The following is a 20,175-nucleotide window of genomic DNA, read 5'->3' on the forward strand; positions in this document are numbered from 1 at the left end:
CAAGAGTCGTATGCTCTACCCACCGAGCCACGAAGGTGCCCCATGTCACCATTATTTGTTACAAAATTCCTCATGGAAATTGTTCCCTCACTCCAATAAAACTGCACAAACTAAGAACTTGCCAATGTTTACTTTTTGCTTCTGGTTATGATTATCAAGGTCTAATTAGCTACTGGTAATATTAAGTTTTCTTGAAACTAGAGGGGGAAAGAATAGTAAGACAGAGTTCATGGTCTACAGTGATAGAAACAACAATGTTGGGAACTACGGAGTTAAAGTATCTTGTTGGGGAAAGACAACTGAGTAAGGAATCAGAAAATCTAGATTCTTGCACCAGGTCACCCAAAATTCTGTGAGTTAGGACCTGCACAAAACCCCACTGGATCCATTCCTCATTTCTGCATTAGATATAACATCCATCTACCCTACTACAGATCAAATGAGATAATGTATTTACATGTGTTCTAAAAATTGTTAAGGGTCTATATGACACAAGGTACAGTATCCCCTCCTTTCCTTATTTATTTATTTTAGAGATTTGATTTATTTACTTGAGAGAAAAGAGTGCATGAGTGAGCACAAGCTGGGGGGAGAGGGGGAGGGAGAGAGAGAAGCAGGCTCTCTGCTAAGCAGGACCGGGATCATGACCTGAGCCGAAGGCAGACGTTTAGCAGAAGCTTAACTGACTGTGTCACCCAGGCGCCCCTCCCTCCTTCCATATTTAAATTAAGTCTCATTATCTTTTCTATGCCAATAACCACTAAAAATATGAACCGGTCGTATGAAGGTGGTCACTAAAAAGAGGCTTCACATGGAACCTTTTAGGGAAAACCCATGAGCTAGGTATCCCAGAGCAGCAGTCTTTAGTTGGGTTAACTTCTACTCCTTAATCTTCCAAGAGCGTGAGCAGGCCCAGGGAGTTTTAAGAGAATTGCTCGCAGATAAGCTCTTTCCTAAAACTAGCCTGCCTGAGGACAGGTCGTGCTCACCGATGGTCCAGGGCCCTCTCACAGCCCCTGCTCTGCCCTTCCTTCACACGTATCCCCAAACTCAACATGAGGCAATGATGCCTGACTTTTTAAGTCTTTTTCTAAGTCAGATGTCTTTCATTCTTTCAGCAAGCTGGACAACTCAACAGGTTGTTGACGCATAAAAAAATCAGTTTTGACAGATCGATCACCTTGGTTCTTGGCTTATAACTGAGAAGAAATTCAAAGAATTCCTATTTTAACAAAACTCTTCCTATTCCCATTTACCTATGTGAACAAGGTTCTCAGCATGAAAATAAAAAACAGGAACAGAACTGATATTATAGCAATAAACAATACTCATTGTTGGCTACATGACCTAATTGGAAAAACCTAAACAAAATAAAATTATCCATGTCATAGGAGTAAGCTTTTCCAATAAAATTTACTTTATGTGGGGTCCCTGGGTGGCTCAGTCGGTAAGCATCTGCCTTCAGCTCAGGTCATGATCCCAGGGTCCTGGGATCGAACCCCTCATTGGGCTTGCTCCCTGCTCTATGGGAAGCCTGCTTCTCCCTCTCCCTCTGCCCCTGCTTGTGTTCCCTTTCTCACTATGTTTCTGTCAAATAAACGGATAAAATCTTTAAAAAAAAATTTACTTCATGTGTACAGTCTCGTAACCACAGGAAAAAGATCTCATTTATTGTATATACGTATTTTTGTTGCAGAGAAGTATGACAGAACGATCCATAAAAAAACTTTCAACTATAAAAATATTCTATACTTGAATACAATTCTGTAAGGAAATAAAATGGAAATACAAGATCAAGAACAAAAAAGGAACACTATAATAAAAATTATATGAATTATGACTATTAAAAAAAAATGTCCTAAGTATTTTTTTTAAGTAGGCTCCACCTCCAGGCTGGAGCCCTACACAGGGCTTGAACTCACTACCCTGAGATCAACAGTCAGATGCTCACCTTCCTGAGACACCCAGACACCCCGCCCTAAAGTATTTTTATTTTTTTTAATTTTTTTTTTAAAGATTTTACTTATTTATTTGACACAGAGAGAGACACAGTGAGAGGGAACACAGCAGGGGGAGTGGGAGAGGGAGAAGCAGGCTTCCCGCAGAGCAGGGAGCCCGATGCGGGACCCGATCCCAGGACCCTGGCATCACGAACCTAGCCGAAGGCAGATACCCAACCGACTGACCTACCCAGGCATCCCAATAGTTTTATTTAAAATGTCAATATTTGTAATTTGCTGGAAATTAGATTTCACACGATCTAAATGTATGAAGAAAACGTATAGGTAGTAGCATAGGAACATGCAAGAGATTTCACGGGTTTTCAACTCTTCAAAGCCAGTTTCCAAACTGGGCTCCGAGGCACCCAGTGCCACTGTGGTGAGCTCACAGAGGCACAGGCAGGGGATTTTTTTAACTTTCTTAAGAAAATAGAGCACTGCCAAACACAGTGATCTGAAGGGGCACCTGTACCGCAATGTTTATAGCAGCAATGTCCACAATAGCCAAAATGTGGAAAGAGCCCAGATGTCCAACAACAGATGGATAAAGAAGATGTGGTAAATATATACAATGGAATATTACTCAGCCATCAAAAAAATGAAATCCTACCATTTGCAATGATGTGGTTGGAACTAGAAGGTATTATGCTAAAGCTAAATAAGTCAATCAGAGAAAGACAATTATATGATTTCACACATATGTGAAATTAAAGAGACAAAACAGAGGATCATAGGGGAAGGGAGGGAACAATAAAACAAGACGAAATCAGAGAGGGAAGCAAGCCATAAGAGACTCTTAACAATAGGAAACAAACAGGGTTGCTGGAGGGGAGGTGGGAGGGGATGGGGCAACTGGGTGATGGGGGAGGGCACATGATGTAATGAGCACTAGGTTTTATATGCAACTGAGACACTAAACTCTACCCCTGGAACTAATAATATTATATATGTTAATTAATTGAATTTAAATTTAAAAAAAGTGGGAGCAAAAACAGTTTGATGACCACAAGCCTAAGAACTCTCTTTTAGTTATACTTGGGATTGCCAGCAGGTGGTGCTACCAAGATTGAGTTGGCTACGGAAGATGCCCTATTCCTTGTTCCCAAGATCTGGATAAACACCCCAGAGTAAGGGAGTGTTCCTGGACCAGACAAGGTATTATAAAACAAAATGGGACCTTCAGATCACATATTCCAATAGTTTTCAAACTTTCAGAAAAAGCCACAGAGTCTCCTTTCAAACAAAATCTTTTTTTTTTTTTTTTGAAGATTTTATTTATTTATTTGACACAGAGAGAGAGACAGCGAGAGAGGGAACACAAGCAGGGGGAGTGGGAGAGGGAGAAGCAGGTTTCCCGCCGAGCAGGGAGCCCGATGGGGGCTCAATCCCAGGACCCTGGGATCATGACCTGAGCCGAAAGCAGACGCCCAACGACTGAGCCACCTAGGTGCCCCTCAAACAAAACCTTAAAATGAAAGCAGAACCATTTCTTCAGTGGGCTGGAAGAGGCCAAAGCTCTACAATGACACCTAGGCTCAGAAGAGGGCACCCTGGAGAACACCACAGCTCTAGGGAACACCTGAAGAAAATCACTCATCTAAATCACTTTCCACTTCACAGAGTAAACCAAGGCTCAGAAAGGTCTGATATCACAGGGGCAGTTAGTGGCAGGGTTGGTTCCAGAATCTAAGTCTCTCAACAGAACTGAAAAGGAAGAACACATCTACTTCATCCCACTGATCTTGAAGCCAGAAGGATTGGGGTGCTGTTCTACCACCCACTGCTAGGGGACCCTGGGCAAATCACTTCACAGTGGAGACTCTGGTTTCATTATCTATATAAAAGGATACAGAATTATTTTATTCTGCTTGGGTCTGGATCAAAAGAACAAATGCTAGAGTAGCAAGAAATAGTGGGGAAAGGATAAAGATTTTGAGGGCAAATGGGTATTTAAGTACTGTGACCTATAGTTTAAATGAACTTCTGATTCACTGTCAAGTACTTCAGGCCAAGAGTCTGGTCCCTTGAGGGAGGGGGGCAAAGACTTTTTTGGTGACCTTCTAAGGGACATTCTTCATTAACCTCATCATTTCCCATTCTGGCATCCCTCACCTTGCAAAGCCAACACCTCTGCTGGTCCCACTGGTGTCTCGGAGGATTCGAGTGGAGATAACCTGGCCAAAAGGCTTCAGCATCCCCTCTAGTTCTTGCTCATCCATGGAGAGTGGAAGGTTTGATATGTATAAATTTGTGGGGTCCTGTTCCTGTTGCTGTGGGAAAAAAGGGAGGAAATGAAGCTCACATCTCTTATCCCTTCCCCCCCTCAGCCCTTATCACAGAATGACATCTCAGAAAAGACACAGTAGGAAGGGGCCCACATAAACAAAGGGAATCTTAACTATTTATAACACCTAGTCCCGCTCCCATGGATTGTATGTTGAGTCCAGCCAAAAAAAAAAAAAAAGGCAGACTTACTATTTCTAGTACTTTACAAGTCCACTGATGACATTTTGGCTGTCTCTTTAAGAACGAGGCAGAGCAGCGCTCCTCCCTCGCGGCCAACAGCCTATTGCCGGGCTGGATGCTCAGGACGAGCTCCCCTGCTCGCTGTTTTAAGTAAGTCCCCTCCCTCCTCTTCCGGCCACCTCAGAACCCTCGGAGTAGGAATGCCTGTTCACTCCCCAGTGGAGAGAGAGCAGGAAGGGGGAGAAGGGGGAAAGGGAAGGCGATGTGCTGGGGGCTGCGCTAGGGCCCTGATGGCGAGTCACTGGGTCACCATGAGGCCCGGAGAGCTCTAGTCTCATAGGAACTCTGAAAAGCTCCTAATAAACTCCGTTGTCAGAGGGGCTCTTCTCCGGCAAGAGGAGGTGGAAGAGCCCCTCCAGGGGGCAGAAGGTGCAAAATGGCAGTAACTTCCCAGAGCTGTATTTTTAAGAATTGAAGCAGTCACTGCCCTAGACACTGGGTCACCAGCAACTTCAACCCCTCAGGGCTTTGTCTCTCTTCCACCAGACAGCGCAGGGGGACCGGCAGGCCTGCCTCATCAGCTCTACAGAGTATTCACAAGGACTTCAAGAAGGCAAGGGGGCAATCCCACAGAAAAAAAGGGATAGAAAAGCCTCAAGTTTTCTAGTAAGTTGGATTAAAATAAAAGCTGCAGGGAGATGTGACAAGGAGGGACAGTTTCCTTCCTTGCTGTGGCTTCCCTCTCCCTCACCCCTAGCGACTCTCCTACCCTACCTCCCCTCTCCCCCAAACACGCACCAAGGGAGAACAGCATGGGGAGGTAGAGAGCAAGGCTCTGAACTTCTGAGCTGACAACTCGCTGCTTCGGAGAATGTTGCAAAACTACCACAAGCTGCTTGGTAGGGAAGTGGGGCCAGGGTGGAAATGGGGAAACAAAGAGAAAGGGAGGCCTCTTGACCCTCTCACCTGATTACATTATAATACTTGATGAGAGGAACAGAGTCTCCAGAGCTACCTGCCACAGATTTTGAAGACCACCTCCCTCTAGTAGCCAAAGGGTACTCCATGGGACCCAGCCTGTCTTTGGCCAGATAGTCAAAAAGTGCTGCAGATAGCCCTTGCCCATCAGGTTCATGGCCTTAAACCCTCTGGAAGGAAGCCTTAGAACTCACCCTGTGGTGCTAACCACCAGCCCTCTGAGGAACAGACACGGGGCAGAAGCCTTACCTTTGCCATCTGTGCCTGCACACCACTGGCTTTCAGTGCCGTGACAGCTTTCTGTGCGGCTGAAGGACTGTCGAAGTCCACAAAGCCATAGCCTGGAACAGGGAAACAGCATCACTGGGAGGTGGGGGTGTAAGGGAGGTAGGAGGCCCAGGCTTTTCAGGAGACAGAGGAAGAGTTATGATCCATGGAACAGAAGTGGCAGGGAGAGAGAGAAATTAAGAGGTTTCAGGTGGTTATCCGTGTGCTCTTCAAACCCCATGAGATTTGGTCTATTTTTACAGCTAAGAATGCCAAGGGCAATGAAGTCTTTATGGTGTTCTTGCCTTTTTCCGTCCCCACTAAGAAATCGGAGGTTTCAGAAACTAGGCTCTTTTAACAGACGCAGCCCCCACCCCTAACAGAACTCTTTTCTGTTTTCTAGCCACATCCCAGGAACGCTAGGCATGTAGGGTATAGGGCCTCTCCACTGCAGATAGCCAGCCGCCTACGAGAAGCCCCACCCCACCCCAACAGATGGTCCTTTCCCTCCTTCCACTCTTCACCCCCACCTAGAGCTGCTCGAAATCTCAACAAAGCTATTCATCCTTACAAAGGAATACCCACCAGGTCACCCCACCACTGTCACCACCACAAGCTTTTACAAGGCTTTACTAAGTAGAAATAAGCTTACCTACCCATACCCACCCTCCGATCTGGGGAATCTTCATGGAAACATGAAGTACAGAGTAAGCTCAAGGGACTCACAGGCACCCTGCAGGCTTCTAGCCTTGGGTCCCCAAGATAGCATTTTCAGCTCTAGCTGTCTGGTCACCAAACAATCTAAATATCTACTAGTCTTTTAAGCCTGAAAGCCTTAAGAGACTCCTCCCCTCACTTGGTCCTAGGATCACAGCGCAGAGAAGAGCAGGGGCAAGGGGCAGCCTCACTCGCACTCACGCTCCATCACCAAAGACAGCTGCTCTCTCACCTTTGCATTTGTTCGTGCTCTTGTCCAGGATGGCCTTAGTGGAGACAATCTTGCCATATCTGAGGGGAAAGAAAATGCAAAGTGATAATGTGGGGGCAGGAATTTGGAACAGGACATCTGGATGAATCTATGCCCTTTCTTCACAACTGTTCCCACTCAAACCTTAATAAAAACAAGAAGAAATGAATTTAAAATGTCATGCTTATCATACAAACCCATTCTCCAAAGGTGCCTACAAGAAATAAGGTAACTGTAGTCCTTATAATATCAACACATTTCTCTCTTCTTCCCCACCCAAGGCTCAGATATGAGTTGGAAAGAGACTACTGTCTTCTGGGAAAGCAGCTTGGTGATGTCCACATAGCAGAGTGTGTACGGGCAGAGCTCTGGCTGGATTCCTTGCAGACTGACTATAATATAATCCTTAATAATTACTTACCTTCTTTTGGAGAAACACCATGCCTCCTAGGAAAAACCTATAGACGTTTCTCTTCTCTGACACCCTGTTCCCCACCCCAGGCGAAGGTTAACCTGAACAAAACTGCATTTGTTCAAACCCTGGTTCTGCCACTTTGTAGCTATCCGCCATCTTGGACAAGTCATTTAACCTTCCGGGGCCTCAGTCTCATCATCCGTGGAGACCGGATTGTTGGGAATATGAAATGAATTCATGAATATGAATATGCACTAATGTCTACCACATGGTAAACACTTAGAAGTTCTTAACTGCTATTATTATTATTATATTCAAGGAACCTTAACCTTAATGCAAGCCGTTCTCTCTCCTGCTTTGCTTTATTCTAAGACTTCTATTTCTCACTGTCAAGACCCGAGCAGGTTAGGGAAATGAATGGGTATAAGACCAGGTGCACCAACAGTGTTAGGAAAATTACCCAAAACGTGACAATAAGACAAAATGAAGACTGCATATCCTTTCGGTGTTGTTCTGGAACTCTGTCTAAAAGGCCCATTTGAAATATATTTCATTATCTAGGGGGATGTTTCTTTGTTTGACTTACTATTTACTACTGATTAGAGTCCAGACCTTGCAAAGATAGGTATTAGCTTGTAGATTTTGTCCAGTAGAAATGCAAATTTCTTTTTTTTTAGTTTTTAACAAAGATTTTATTTATTTATTTGGGGGGGGTAGCAGAGGGACAGGGGACAGGAGACTCCATGGTGAGCACAGAGCCCAACGTGGGGCTTGATCCCATGACCCCAAGACCATGACCTGAGCCAAAATCAAGAGTCACATGATCAACCGACTGAGCCACCCAGTGTCCCAATGCCAATAATTTCTGTCCAGTAGGGAAGAGAATCCCAAAGGTTACTGTTTTATAATGTCCCATAGGATATGAACCAGTTTTGTTTATAACCTAGCAATCTTATTCCAACACTTTCTTCAGTACCTACATTCAGTCCCTCAAACGCTCTTTGAACCCATTTTACCATTCTGTTGGTTCCCTTATTCATGAATGAAATAAACCCTGAGCATGTGTTTACCTATCTTTGTAGGAGTCATGTTTTTCAACTTTTTGAAAATTATACTTTGGCAGCAGAGACATGTGGAGTTCCCCGAACTTGAGCAGTGCAGTACCACAGGGCAGGACTATACTAGAAGTGTTCCACCAGAAAGAAGTCTCTAGGAAGGTGAAATTATTAAAGATACAGGAGAACAGAAATCACTAACAGAATCAGAAGTACAGGATTTAACTGAAAACAGTTGGCAGGGACTGAACACGAGGCCAATACCCCAAACAAGTATTGTGGGGGATCCCCCCATTCCTAAAGAACATTATGATGGTTGATATATTTGTTTTGCTCCTTGGCAGCCTCTCACTGACTTTTTTGATGGGGCTTCTGTCACCTAATGGATTAGACAGAATAAGCCAAGCAGTGGTCTGGAGGTTGGGAAAAGAACACATTATAATGGCAGTGGGGATGAATGTGGCGCTCCTAGCCCTATTTGGAATCTTTCCCAGATGCAGGCAAGGGAAGGGATGCATGAGACCAGCGGGAGGACATATATGCCGCCATCCTTAGCAAGGCCCCAGGGTCTGAGTGGGCCGAGACTTAGAGCCCAGAGCTTCCACTGCAGCTGGCAACAGCTGGCTGCTGCTCCTTCCTCCTAAGAGGAAGGAGCCCCCCCAGACAGTCAGGGGTTCCAGTCTCAGACTCCAGGCCTCTCCTGCCTGCCCAGCAGGGGTTGGCATCCAGCAACATTCACGTCCCCTACAACCTGAGACACAATTGGGACAAAAACAGGAGGTCCCTCTAGGCATGGTAAACACCCTTCCTAGAAAGTTAACTCCCAGCTCACAGCATCCATAAGGGTTCCAGCCATCTGCTCTTCTCAGCCTCCTTTTTTGTCATAATTCATCTAGCACCTAGTCTTTCCCTGCCTCATTTCTACTCCTCCACAGTCCCCTATCAGGCTCCTTGGTTCTAGCCCATATCATGACCCTGAGTACTCTCATCCCTTCAGACACTAAGGTAAGGCAAATGTTGGGGAGAGCAAAGTGAAAGTCTAAAAGCATAGTGATGTTGGGGCGCCTGGGTGGCTCAGTCGTTAAGCGTCTGCCTTCGGCTCAGGTCATGATCCCAGGGTCCTGGGGGGCTCCCTGCTCCACGGGAGGCCTGCTTCTCCCTCTCCCACTCCCCCTGCTTGTGTTCCTTCTCTCACTGTGTCTCTCTCGGTCAAATAAATAAATAAAATCTTAAAAAATAAATAAAAGTATGGTGAAGTAGAACTGAGTTTTTTGTGTCTTGTGGACTGAGAGGATTTTTGTAGCACATTATATTTAGGCCAAGAAACAGAGGGTACAGAAATCAAAGAACTAGCCTGATATGATAGCCTTTTCTTTCATAAATCAACATTTCTGCCAATTCCCATTCCCCTCAAAAATTACTAGTCCTAGACTAAGTCCCCTCATTTCCATTTAAATACTTTTCTAGCAAGGCGAGTTTTACACGTATGCCTAGCCTTTAGAAACTGAGTTTATGCAGCCCAGTCTAGCAAAAATGTACCAAACCTCAGAAGAATAAGGGACTTATAAAATATCTCTGATGACTTCTACAACTACATTTTGGGGGCAGAATGTTCTGCCTTTCCAGGATTTGGAACAGCTGGAATTTACATATACTCTTGTGGGAGTTTGGATTAGTTTAAACACTTCAGAAAATCATTTAGTATCTACAAAAGCTGAACATATGTGCATCCCGTGACTCCGCAATTTTACTCCTAGGTATATACCCAACATAAATGTGTACACATATGCACCAGAAGCCGTGAACAAGTTCATGGCAGCACAATTCATATTCATAATAGTCACAAACTGGAAACAATTCAAATGTCCAGCAACAGTAGAATGGGTAAATAAACTATGGTATATTCCTATGAAGGAATTCTATAAAGCAATAAGAATAAACAAAGTTTTGGGCGCCTGGGTGGCTCAGTTGGTTAAGCGACTGCCTTCGGCTCAGGTCATGATCCTGGAGTCCCGGGATCGAGTCCCGCATTGGGCTCCCTGCTCGGCGAGGAGCCTGCTTCTCCCTCTGACCCTCTCCCCTCTCATGTACTCTCTCTCTCTCTCATTCTCGCTCTCTCAAATAAATAAATCTTTAAAAAAAAAAAAAAAGAATAAACAAAGTTTTGCTACATGCAACAATATAGAGAAATCCTACAAATAACAAACAAACAAACAAAAAGAGCAAAAGAAGCCAGACATAGAAGGGCATGTATGCTCTAGTATTGTCTTTACATGAAGTTCAAACAAACCACACCAACTGATTATTTAGAATCCAAACGGTAGATTGGTTGGGGGCAGGAGGGATAGAAACTGAGAGGTGGGCTTCAGAAGAGCTGGTAATGTTCTATTTCTTGACCTGGTCACAAGGGACTGTTACTTCACTTTGTGAAGTCACTGCTATGTATATATTTATGATTTGTGCACTTTTCTATATGTTATATATCAATAAAAAGTTTTAAAAGATGGTAATTACAGTCTAAGGTTAATATTTCTATTTCTTTCTACCATTCACTTACCCAAACAATTTTCCCCCTTCCCACCCCCAGACTTCTTCCTCTAACTATTCCCCCAAATATATCATTTGAAACCCATATTTTTCTGCCAAACAGAACTGAGCTGGCATCTTTGGACTCTTGCAATTTTCCCAGCATTCCCAAAGGAGCTAATTCCATGGTAGTTATGTCAACCTCATGACAAATCTACTGTGAAGAACCCCGAAAGGTCTGTAGGGGGTAGATGCAGAGTGACAGCCTCTTTCTCCACCTTCTCCTTCATCCACTAATTTGAGAGCTCCTCCGGGTCACTGGGATTATCTGCATCAGCAAAAACTCTCCTCAGTGTACAATTCGATTAGCTAGTTCCACTTTCTTCTATCCCTACTGCCGGCTCCCACTGCCTTCTAATCAGTATTGTTAGGGACATTGAGCGTTTCTTTCTTTCTTTTTATTTTTATTTTTTTAGATTTTATTTATTTATTTGTCAGAGAGAGAGAGAGCATAAGCAGGGGGAACAGCAGGCAGAGGGAGGAGCAGGCTCCCCGCTGAGCAGGGAGCCCGATGCAGGGCTCGATCCCAGGACCCTGGGATCATGACCCGAGCCGAAGCAGACGCTCAAATGACTAAGCGACTCAAGCATCCCAGGACATTGAGCACTGCTATTTGAGGTGTAAGGACAGGTATCTTCCCACAAAGACCATAAGTTCTGGGAGCACACTGGAAACAGTCACATATTAGGCTTCAAAGGCCAGCCCCATCCTGACTTTCCTCAGAGAAACATACAAAGGTTTTATATATTAGTAGCAGGTAGAATTTCTTTAAGAGGGGCTGCTAAGAAATCTTGTGACAAACTGGACTGCATTTCAGGACACGAGTATCTGGCAAGAAGCCAGTATCACCAAATCCATACTGGCCCTCAAAGCCTACCCACATGTTCCCCAACTTACGACTGGCACAATTTGACAAGATCCTGGTCAGTAGTGCCTGGTTGCAATCCCCGGATATAGAGGTTGGTTTTGCTCAACTGGTCATTTCCATTGCTCCCACTGCTGCTGTTCGGGGTACTGTTGCTTGGACTAGGTGGTGCCATCTGCTGAGACAATGACACATAGGGCTGCAGAGAGACGGGAGGAATAGAAGGTCAGAAGCTTATACATTTAGATACTGGAGAGTGAGGAAGATTCTAGCTCCTTGGAAAGAATGAGTCCAAACTTTAACAGCAATTAACTCAATAGAGAGTAAAAACAAAACAAACTAACTAAAGGAATTCCTCTCTGCCATAGAATAAGAACATATATAACTGTTTTTACCTATCTTTCATGAATAATGAGAGGCCAAAATAAACTTGTTGAAGGTTTTGAAAAAAGGTACTTTGTTATATTAGAATGTTTTTATCATACTGATACTGGAGAACACAGTGTATGCCTCTTAAGTAACCTGTGTAATGAGACAGGGCTAATAAAATCTAAGTTCTATTTAAAAATGATGAAGACGAAATAATAAAACTTTATCAAATCATGAAAGTATAAATAAGTTTAACATAGATGATTCAAAACACTGTAGAATATGAGAACTGCAAAATCCCTGTAGGAGCTTGAACATTACTGTAAACTTAGACAAATAAAATGAAATACTAATGATCATGTAAAAATACTAATTACCAGTAAAAACTGAAATTTGTTACCATACTAATAGGGATTTAGTCCTAAGTTGCTTACAAATTTTTAAAAGTTTGGGCGCCTGGGTGGCTCAGTTGGTTAAACGACTGCCTTCGGCTCAGGTCATATCCTGGAGTCCTGGGATCGAGTCCCACATCGGGCTCCCTGCTCAGCGGGGAGTCTGCTTCTCCCTCTGACCCTCTTCCCTCTCCTGCTCTCTCTCATTCTCTCTCTCTCAAATAAATAAATAAAATCTTTAAAAAAAATTTTTTTAAAGTTTAAGTGAATGAACAATAGATACATTATGGTCAAGGAAACCCAAGATTTGGAACAAGCATCCCTTATCTTTTACTACTGATAGCAGGACAGGCAAGCAGACTCTGCTACATGTTTAAGGTACTTCTGTTAGAGGCAAATACCAAGTTGGCTGGAACATGGATCCATTCCTCATGGATATTTTAAATCCTTATGTTCTAATCAGGCTTTTAGTGTTTACATTTATATCGGGTTCATAATACCCTAAATTTGCATAGTTACCTATGATATACCATACTCATATTCAGTTCTCCCTAGGCTCAAAGCACTTTATAATATTAATTTATTTGGAATTGCTTCTCAAATGCTTTTTGGTGGTGGTGTTGAGGGCAAGCAGTACTAACAGAAGAAAAAGAGAAACATGAATATCAGAGGAAATCTTCCCCCCACAAAGAATCTTAATTAATGTGAAATGTGCCTCTGCTATTTTATGCCCCTGACCTTGAGCAAACTTTAAAATAAAATCTTTGCTTGGGCTAAAATATGTTGAAGCAGGAAGCGCCCCAAATAAATAAATAATCTTAAAAAAAATGACATTGAAATCTCCATTGGATTACTAGATTTGCAATAATAATCAAATACTGGGGCGCCTGGGTGGCTCAGTTGGTTAAGCATCTGCCTTTGGCTCAGGTCATGATCCCAGGGTCCTGAGATCGAGCCCCACATTGGCTCCCTGCTCAGCGGGGAGCCTGCTTTTCCCTCTCCTTCTACTGCTCCCCCTGCTTGTGCTCTCTCGCTCTGTCAAATAAATAAATAAAATCTTTAATAATAATAATAGTAATAATCAAATACTAGTGGGTCAAATACTGCCTCCTCCATTATCATTACTATCATAACTGCACCACCTGATTTAAAGTACATTCAAGACTGTGACCTATATTCTAATCATGATTGCTTCCAAGGTCAGAATAAGATTACTGCTAAAGATCATTCGGTAATACATGTCTTTCCTTGTCTCCAAGGAATTACTATTATTTACCCTTGGCTGAGAAAGCCAAACTTTTTCTCCTGAGTAGGAGATTCTAGGCCTCAAGTGATGATGATGATAATGACGACATCAACAACAAGGACAGAAAAAGCATCTCCAGTAGCATGAGACCATTTGCCTGAGTTTATCTATCCCCTTTCCCAATGTGAGAGCACATCTCTAAGAGAAAGTATCAAAGATGCCGGGACTGTCCAAACAAGAACACAAGGGTTACTGAGGAAAGTTAAACTGAAAAGACGTTACCGGTTTGCTACATAGCTATAACCTCGGTTTTAATACTAAGGTCTTAGTTCTTAACTTAAAAATATGACTTAGTCGGGTGCCTGGGTGGCTCAGTTGGTTAAGCGACTGCCTTCGGCTCGGGTCGTGATCCTGGAGTCCCGGGATCGAGTCCCCCATCGGGCTCCCTGCTCAGCGGGGAGTCTGCTTCTCCCTCTGACCCTCTTCCCTCTCGTGCTCTCCCTCATTCTCTCTCTCAAATAAATAAATAAAATCTTAAAAAAATATATGACTTAGTTGAGAATAAACTGGCTGCAAGGCCAGAAAAATTCCTAGGAAAAAAAAGATATGGTTCAAAAAAACCCACAAACTTTTTTTTTTTAAGATTTTATTTATTCATTTGAGAGAGAGAGAATGAGAGACAGAGAGAGCACGAGAGGGAAGAGGGAACTTTTATCTCTTGATATTCCTACGCAGTTTCTGAAATTGCCACATAGGTTTGCCTCCAAAGAGAAATGGTAAAAATAAATAAATAAATAAATAAATAAATAAAACTTGAGAAAGGCCCTAAGTAAAGCCTATCTGGCTTCACAAAAGGAACTATTTGGACAGACATAATAACTAATGTAAACTAAAAATCTATGTTTACCTATTATATAAGAGAGAAAAGGGGAATACGTACAACAGTACAGAGAACTGAGATATTCTTATGGGGGGAGGGAAGGATACAGCAGTATTGTCTCTCTTCTACTGAAATGGTTCTCTGAGGTCACTGGTCCTCTGTCAGGGCCTAAGCTAGAAACTGAAAAGCAAGATATTTCCTTAATCCTCCTGTACTATGGTAGATTTCATAAACCAAAGCAGGCTCTAAATCTTAAAGCTAATTTGCTTTTTATCACTTTGTCCTAAAAAATGTCATTTTCGTGTGAGCATCAAATCCAGGGTTATTAGAGAAGTTGAAATACGGGGTTCTTTTTAGGAAGGGATAGAAATCTATTACAACAGGACGCCTGGGTGGCTCTGTCAGTTAACTGTCTGCCTTCAGCTCGGGTCATGATCTCTGGGTCCTGGGATCGAGTCCCACATCGGGCTCCCTGCTCAGCGGGGAGTCGTCTTCTCCCTCTCTCTTTGCCCCTTCCCTTGCTCATGTGAGCACACATGCGCTCTCTCTCCTTCTCAAATAAATAAAATCTTAAAAAAAAAAAAAGAACAGGACTTGGAACTGTACTGTGCCCTATAATTCCAAGATGTGAACTCTTTAAACAAGGGCCCTCACATTCGGCCTAGAATCTTAGATGCCTGAGATTATTAAATTTGCCTTCAGAAATAAAGGATGGTAGTATATTATGTATCAAAGGAATATGTAAAGTTATCCAGGAGAAGAGTACAGGTATCTGTGTTCTTATGAAGGAGATTTAATTCTGGAAGTGAATGGGAAACATTAGTGGGCTTATAAACAGAGAAACGATATCACATATGTCAGCCGCATTATCAAAGCTGGTTCAGAGACGTGCGAGACCAGAGGTGGTGAGACTAGTTGGAAGGTATTAGACATGTAGGGAGGTAAGGAAAAAGCCTAAAGATTGGTGGGGCAGTGTTTAAAGGATGTGCAGAGAATACACTTTGATATATCCCATGAGAATATCTGGGGATAAATACCAGGGGAAGGGCTGGTAGGATGGGGGTACAGAAATGTATAACTCCTTCATCTTCATCCAGAAAAAAAAATCAAACTCCCTTCTTGCTGTAGCAGGAATTTTATGTTTCCGGTCTTGCTGAGTTATAGGAAACTGGGAGAGACGACAGTGTTCTTCCTTTTGTTCTCTTTCAAGAGATCATAATGGCAGAGATGATATAATGCCGACTTTCCACTCACTAAGTTTTCATCAGATCTTTAAAAGAATGATCCAGTCAGATAAGCTACTTGTTAATCAAACTATAATATAATAAAACATTGTCTTTATTCTGAAAATTAGGTTCTGATCAAGTGTTCATTTTGTGTGGTTTAATAAAATTCCAAAATCCTGTATCCATTCATTCGCCATCAAAGTCATCCCCATCCTGGGCCCTTAACTTTATTACCATCAGAGCAGGAGAAAATCCCACCCCATGTCTAGTGCCAAGCTAGCTAAGTTCCTGGCACATAGTATGCAGGCATGGATATTTGCTAAAAGGAGTAAAACAAACTCAGGGGATCTGCTATCACATATCATTTTAATAACCCCCTAAAAAAATCTCACAGATATTCAATCCAGTGGCCTGACACCAAAATTCCTATTGCAACTTGGATATGGACGATCTATAAGACATGTTCCTGGAGCTGGTGGTCTCTAGGACATACAACATATCTGAACTTTTAAAAAAAAAAATTCTTTTTTAAGTAAACTACTCCACACATGGGGATCGGACTCATGACTCCCAAGATCGAGAGCCGCATGCTCTCCCATGCTCTCCCGACTGAGTCAGCCAGGCGTCCCAATATCTGAACATTTTTGTCTAAAATACATTATTCCCCTGGTTTCATCATAATATCTCTTAATAAGAGAAAGTCCACTTTCCCTGAGAAAGAGACCCTTTGCACTATTTGAGTCATTCAATAAATATCTGAATACCAACTATGTGCAAGCCTCACAAATGCGTAAGAGTATGAGTGAAATACTTCATAATAAATTTAAACACACACCCACAAGGAGCCATTAAGGAATTCACAAACCAGAGCTTACAATCTAGATAACTAGCAGAATGAAATATGTGTGCTAATGGGGATCCAAGCAAAACTGTATGAGTATGAAAGAAAAGACAGTTAATTCCTGAGGGAAAAGTTTCTCAAAAAAGACAGTGGTATCTTGAAGGATGTGTAGGATATTAAACTTTTCATGGGGAGCCATAGGGAAATGCAAATCACAGTAATAATGAGATACCACTTCATATCCACTAGAATGGCTATAACAAAAAGATTACAGTTTTAATCAAAAATAATTTTGATGCTATAATCAACAATAACAAGTGTTGGCGAGAATATGAAGAATCTGGAACTCTTCTACACTGCTGGTGGGCACGTAAAATGACACAGCTGCTTTGAAAAACAGTTTGACGGTTCCTAAAATGGTTAGACACAGAGTTATCACATGACCCAGCAATTCCACTCCTAAGTATGTACCCAGGAGAACTGAAAACATGTGCTCACACAAAACCTGTACACAAATTTCATAGCAGCATTATTTATAATAGCCCAAAGTGGAAACAACACAAATGTCTATCAACTGACGAATGGATAAAGTGTACTATATCCATACAGGAAACTACTATTCAGCTATGAGAAGGAATGAAATAAGATACATGCTAAAACATCCATGAACCTTCAAAATATGCAGAGTGAAAGAAGTCACAAAGGAGCACATATTATACAATTCTATTCACATGAAATATCTAGAACAGGCAAGTCTATACAGACAGAAAATAGATTAGTGTGGGTGCCTGGGTGGCTCAGTTGGTTAAGCATCTGCCTTTGGCTCAGGTCATGATCCCAGGGTCCTGGGATCGAGCCCCACATAGGGCTCCCTGCTCAGCGGGAGTCTGCTTCTCCCTCTCCCTCTGCCCCTCCCCCCAACTCATGTTCTCACTGGCTCTGTTCTCTCTAATAAATAAATAACTAATCTTAAAAAAAAATATGACGGGATGGGTGGAGAGAAGAGGGCATTCCAACCACTAAAAACAACAGCCACAGGCTAGCATGAACTAGCACAGAATTCAGCTTAGGTTGGCATCAGCCTACTTCATTTCCAGATAGAAAAGTCCTAAGATTAATATATTTTCTTGAAATTCAAGTGGAAATATAGATCAACCATTAAATCATATCAGAGCAAGAAAGGGATATTTCAAGAAAGGCACCTGGCTGGCTCAGTCAGAAGACCATGCGACTTTTGATTTCAGGGTTGTGAGTTCAAACCCCATGTTGGGTGTAGAGAATACTAAAAAAAATAAATAAGTTTTAAAAAAAATGGATATTTCCTACATTCCTCCTCTCCTTAAAAAAACAAACATTAGCAATATTAACAGCAAAACAAAACAAAAAGGCATCTCTGGAAAAGGCAGAGCCTGAACCAGAGAACACATACCATGTGTCCACCATAGCTGGTTTTAAAAGCTGAGTCAGCACTTTCTACTCTTTCCTTTTAACTCAAGTAAACTTGACATCACCTCCAGCTCATCTCCTCCTCCTCCTCTTTCATGGCTCTTACCACTATGATAGCAATCTGTTTCCCACATCCCTTGAATACCAAGATGGTAACAGTACGGTGCACCAACCATGCGGCCTCCAGGGAGTTATTTATGTTTATACCAAGTGGTGCTCAGAATGGGTCTCAAGTACATGACTGATATTTAAAAACCCTCAGTCACAATAACTACAGCATCCTCAGTTAAGCATACAGCCATAGCATACTGCCCCGGAATCCATTTGCCCTTCCAGATCCACTCACCACTCTTGCCCACCTTGCTTTGTGTACCTGGCAGCTGACCATATAGAGTGCATGCGCAGGCTCCCTTGCCCTCTGGCTTCCAGCTGGATTTGGCTAACCAGATGTACACCAGCAGGAGATCAAAGGGTAGGAGGAGAATGAAGTCAGAGTATTTATTTCCCTAGCTCTTGCCAAAGCACCACGATTTGGCTGCATGCTACTGAAGCCCACAGTTCTTTCCATACAGCTACTCTCAGATTCTGAGGTAATCTCTCTCACTACTTAGCTTTATTAGATCTAGAGGTAATGAGGTAATGTAGGCTCTGTAATTGGTGGCCATAGGGTACTCTGCTCTCTTTCACTGGTTTCCTTAAACCCCTTTGTAAATAGTCTCTTTATTAAATCTTTCTCAAATTACTCAATTTGGATATACCATCTGTTTCCTTTTGGGATCCTGAATGATGAACCAACCATTCTACCTTGAAGACTCGGGTGGAAGATTTATGTCAGAAGCTCTTGAGAAACTCTGCTTTCTTCAAAACTGAATAAAAAACCTTCTCACTGTGCAAAAATCCTCAAGGCACAATTTAACACAGAATTCTGTTCTCTGTCGATTTGTCTAAACTTTAACAGTGTCTTAAATCCTTTCACATTTATGATTTCATTTGATCTTCCTGACAACTCTGTGAGGTCAGAACAGGGGATATGTTATTCTCTTTTGAAACTTAGAAACTGAGGCTCAGTCTTATTTCAGCATTCCCTCTGTTATATCGCTTTGCTTTTTGTGAAGCAGAACCAAGGTACAGAAAACCCAAATACTGAAAGTACCCAAACCAGGGCAAACAGCTGAGTAAACACATAAAGCAGCCTTTTACATGATCCTATATCCTTTGTTTTTCTCCCTTCTGGAAAGAGAAGAGTTCTAAGTTCCCAGGCAATAGGTAATGTCTAGTCAGGGTAGAACATTTAAGGAACAAAGGTATTTGAACTATGACTCAAATACGCTAAAGGAAATCTCTTATATAGACTGGTGCTTACAGAAAACAACTAAAGCAAGAGCCCTCCACTGAAGTATATGGGCAATTCTATGGTGGGCAGAGCCCTTTTGGACACAGTGGTTTTAGGGAGCACAGCCCATGTCTGCAACCCAAGTAATAACCAACCATGTCACCAGTTTGTGGGTACATGTCAGTGTGGTAATACCTCGTATGTACCAGGAAACGTACAGCAAAGAGTTTAATAACTTCTCAGGACAACAGAAGAATCTTTAAGGGTTAAGCAGCTGAAGTCAGAACGTCAACAGCCAATTGCTTGGGAAGAATAGGTGTGGAACACAACTGAGCCCCCACTGAGTGTTATTCTGCATTACCAAACGACTCCACTATTCAGCTTGGCTGGAGGATCATCTGTGTCCAGGAGAATATATGGCCTGGGAAGGAACTGTAAAGTGAACAAGAATAGCAGCATCATTAGAGCTCCATGGCTCAAAAAGAGAGGTGTACCTGCCTCTTCCACAATACAGCTCTTTCAGACAGAGAAAAGATAGGAAAAGAGAATGCCTGCCTATAGTCTGTTTTACCCTACCTCATCATTTACCATATTTTCATCATTTGACACAATTTCATTTTAGCCAGAAATAGATCATAAACCCACAGGAAGTTAGGAAACACCAGCACTCCTCTTTTCCACCCTCACACTACCTGTTCAAAGAATACCCAGATTGGCAGATTGGGGATCTGGTCTTATTAAGACTCAAAGTCATGAAAAGATTCTGCTCCTCTGGTCGTTACAGAATTTTTTTTTTCATTATAGAAATACTTTTGATTCACCAAACAATAAATACTGGCAATA

At 42.4% G+C, this 20,175-nt stretch overlaps 1 protein-coding gene across 6 annotated transcripts in view; it reads right to left on the reverse strand.

Moving 5' to 3' along the window:
• The window catches only part of RBMS2 (RNA binding motif single stranded interacting protein 2), an 89,313-nt gene that overhangs the window by 10,322 nt on the left and 58,816 nt on the right, over positions 1–20,175 (reverse strand). For all 6 annotated transcript variants that reach the window (XM_073900817.1, XM_073900819.1, XM_073900818.1 and 3 more), the window contains 4 exons: positions 11,632–11,798; positions 6,661–6,719; positions 5,694–5,785; positions 4,113–4,270 (listed from right to left, as the gene is read on the reverse strand). In XM_073900817.1, coding sequence (XP_073756918.1) covers positions 4,113–4,270; positions 5,694–5,785; positions 6,661–6,719; positions 11,632–11,798 — 476 coding nt within the window. The remainder of the gene's footprint in view (positions 1–4,112; positions 4,271–5,693; positions 5,786–6,660; positions 6,720–11,631; positions 11,799–20,175) is intronic.

This window comes from Callorhinus ursinus, unplaced genomic scaffold (assembly GCF_003265705.2).
Source record: "Callorhinus ursinus isolate GAN/ISIS: 27379988/994484 unplaced genomic scaffold, GSC_fseal_2.0 scaffold14, whole genome shotgun sequence".
In the NCBI taxonomy this organism is placed as follows: domain Eukaryota; kingdom Metazoa; phylum Chordata; class Mammalia; order Carnivora; family Otariidae; genus Callorhinus; species Callorhinus ursinus.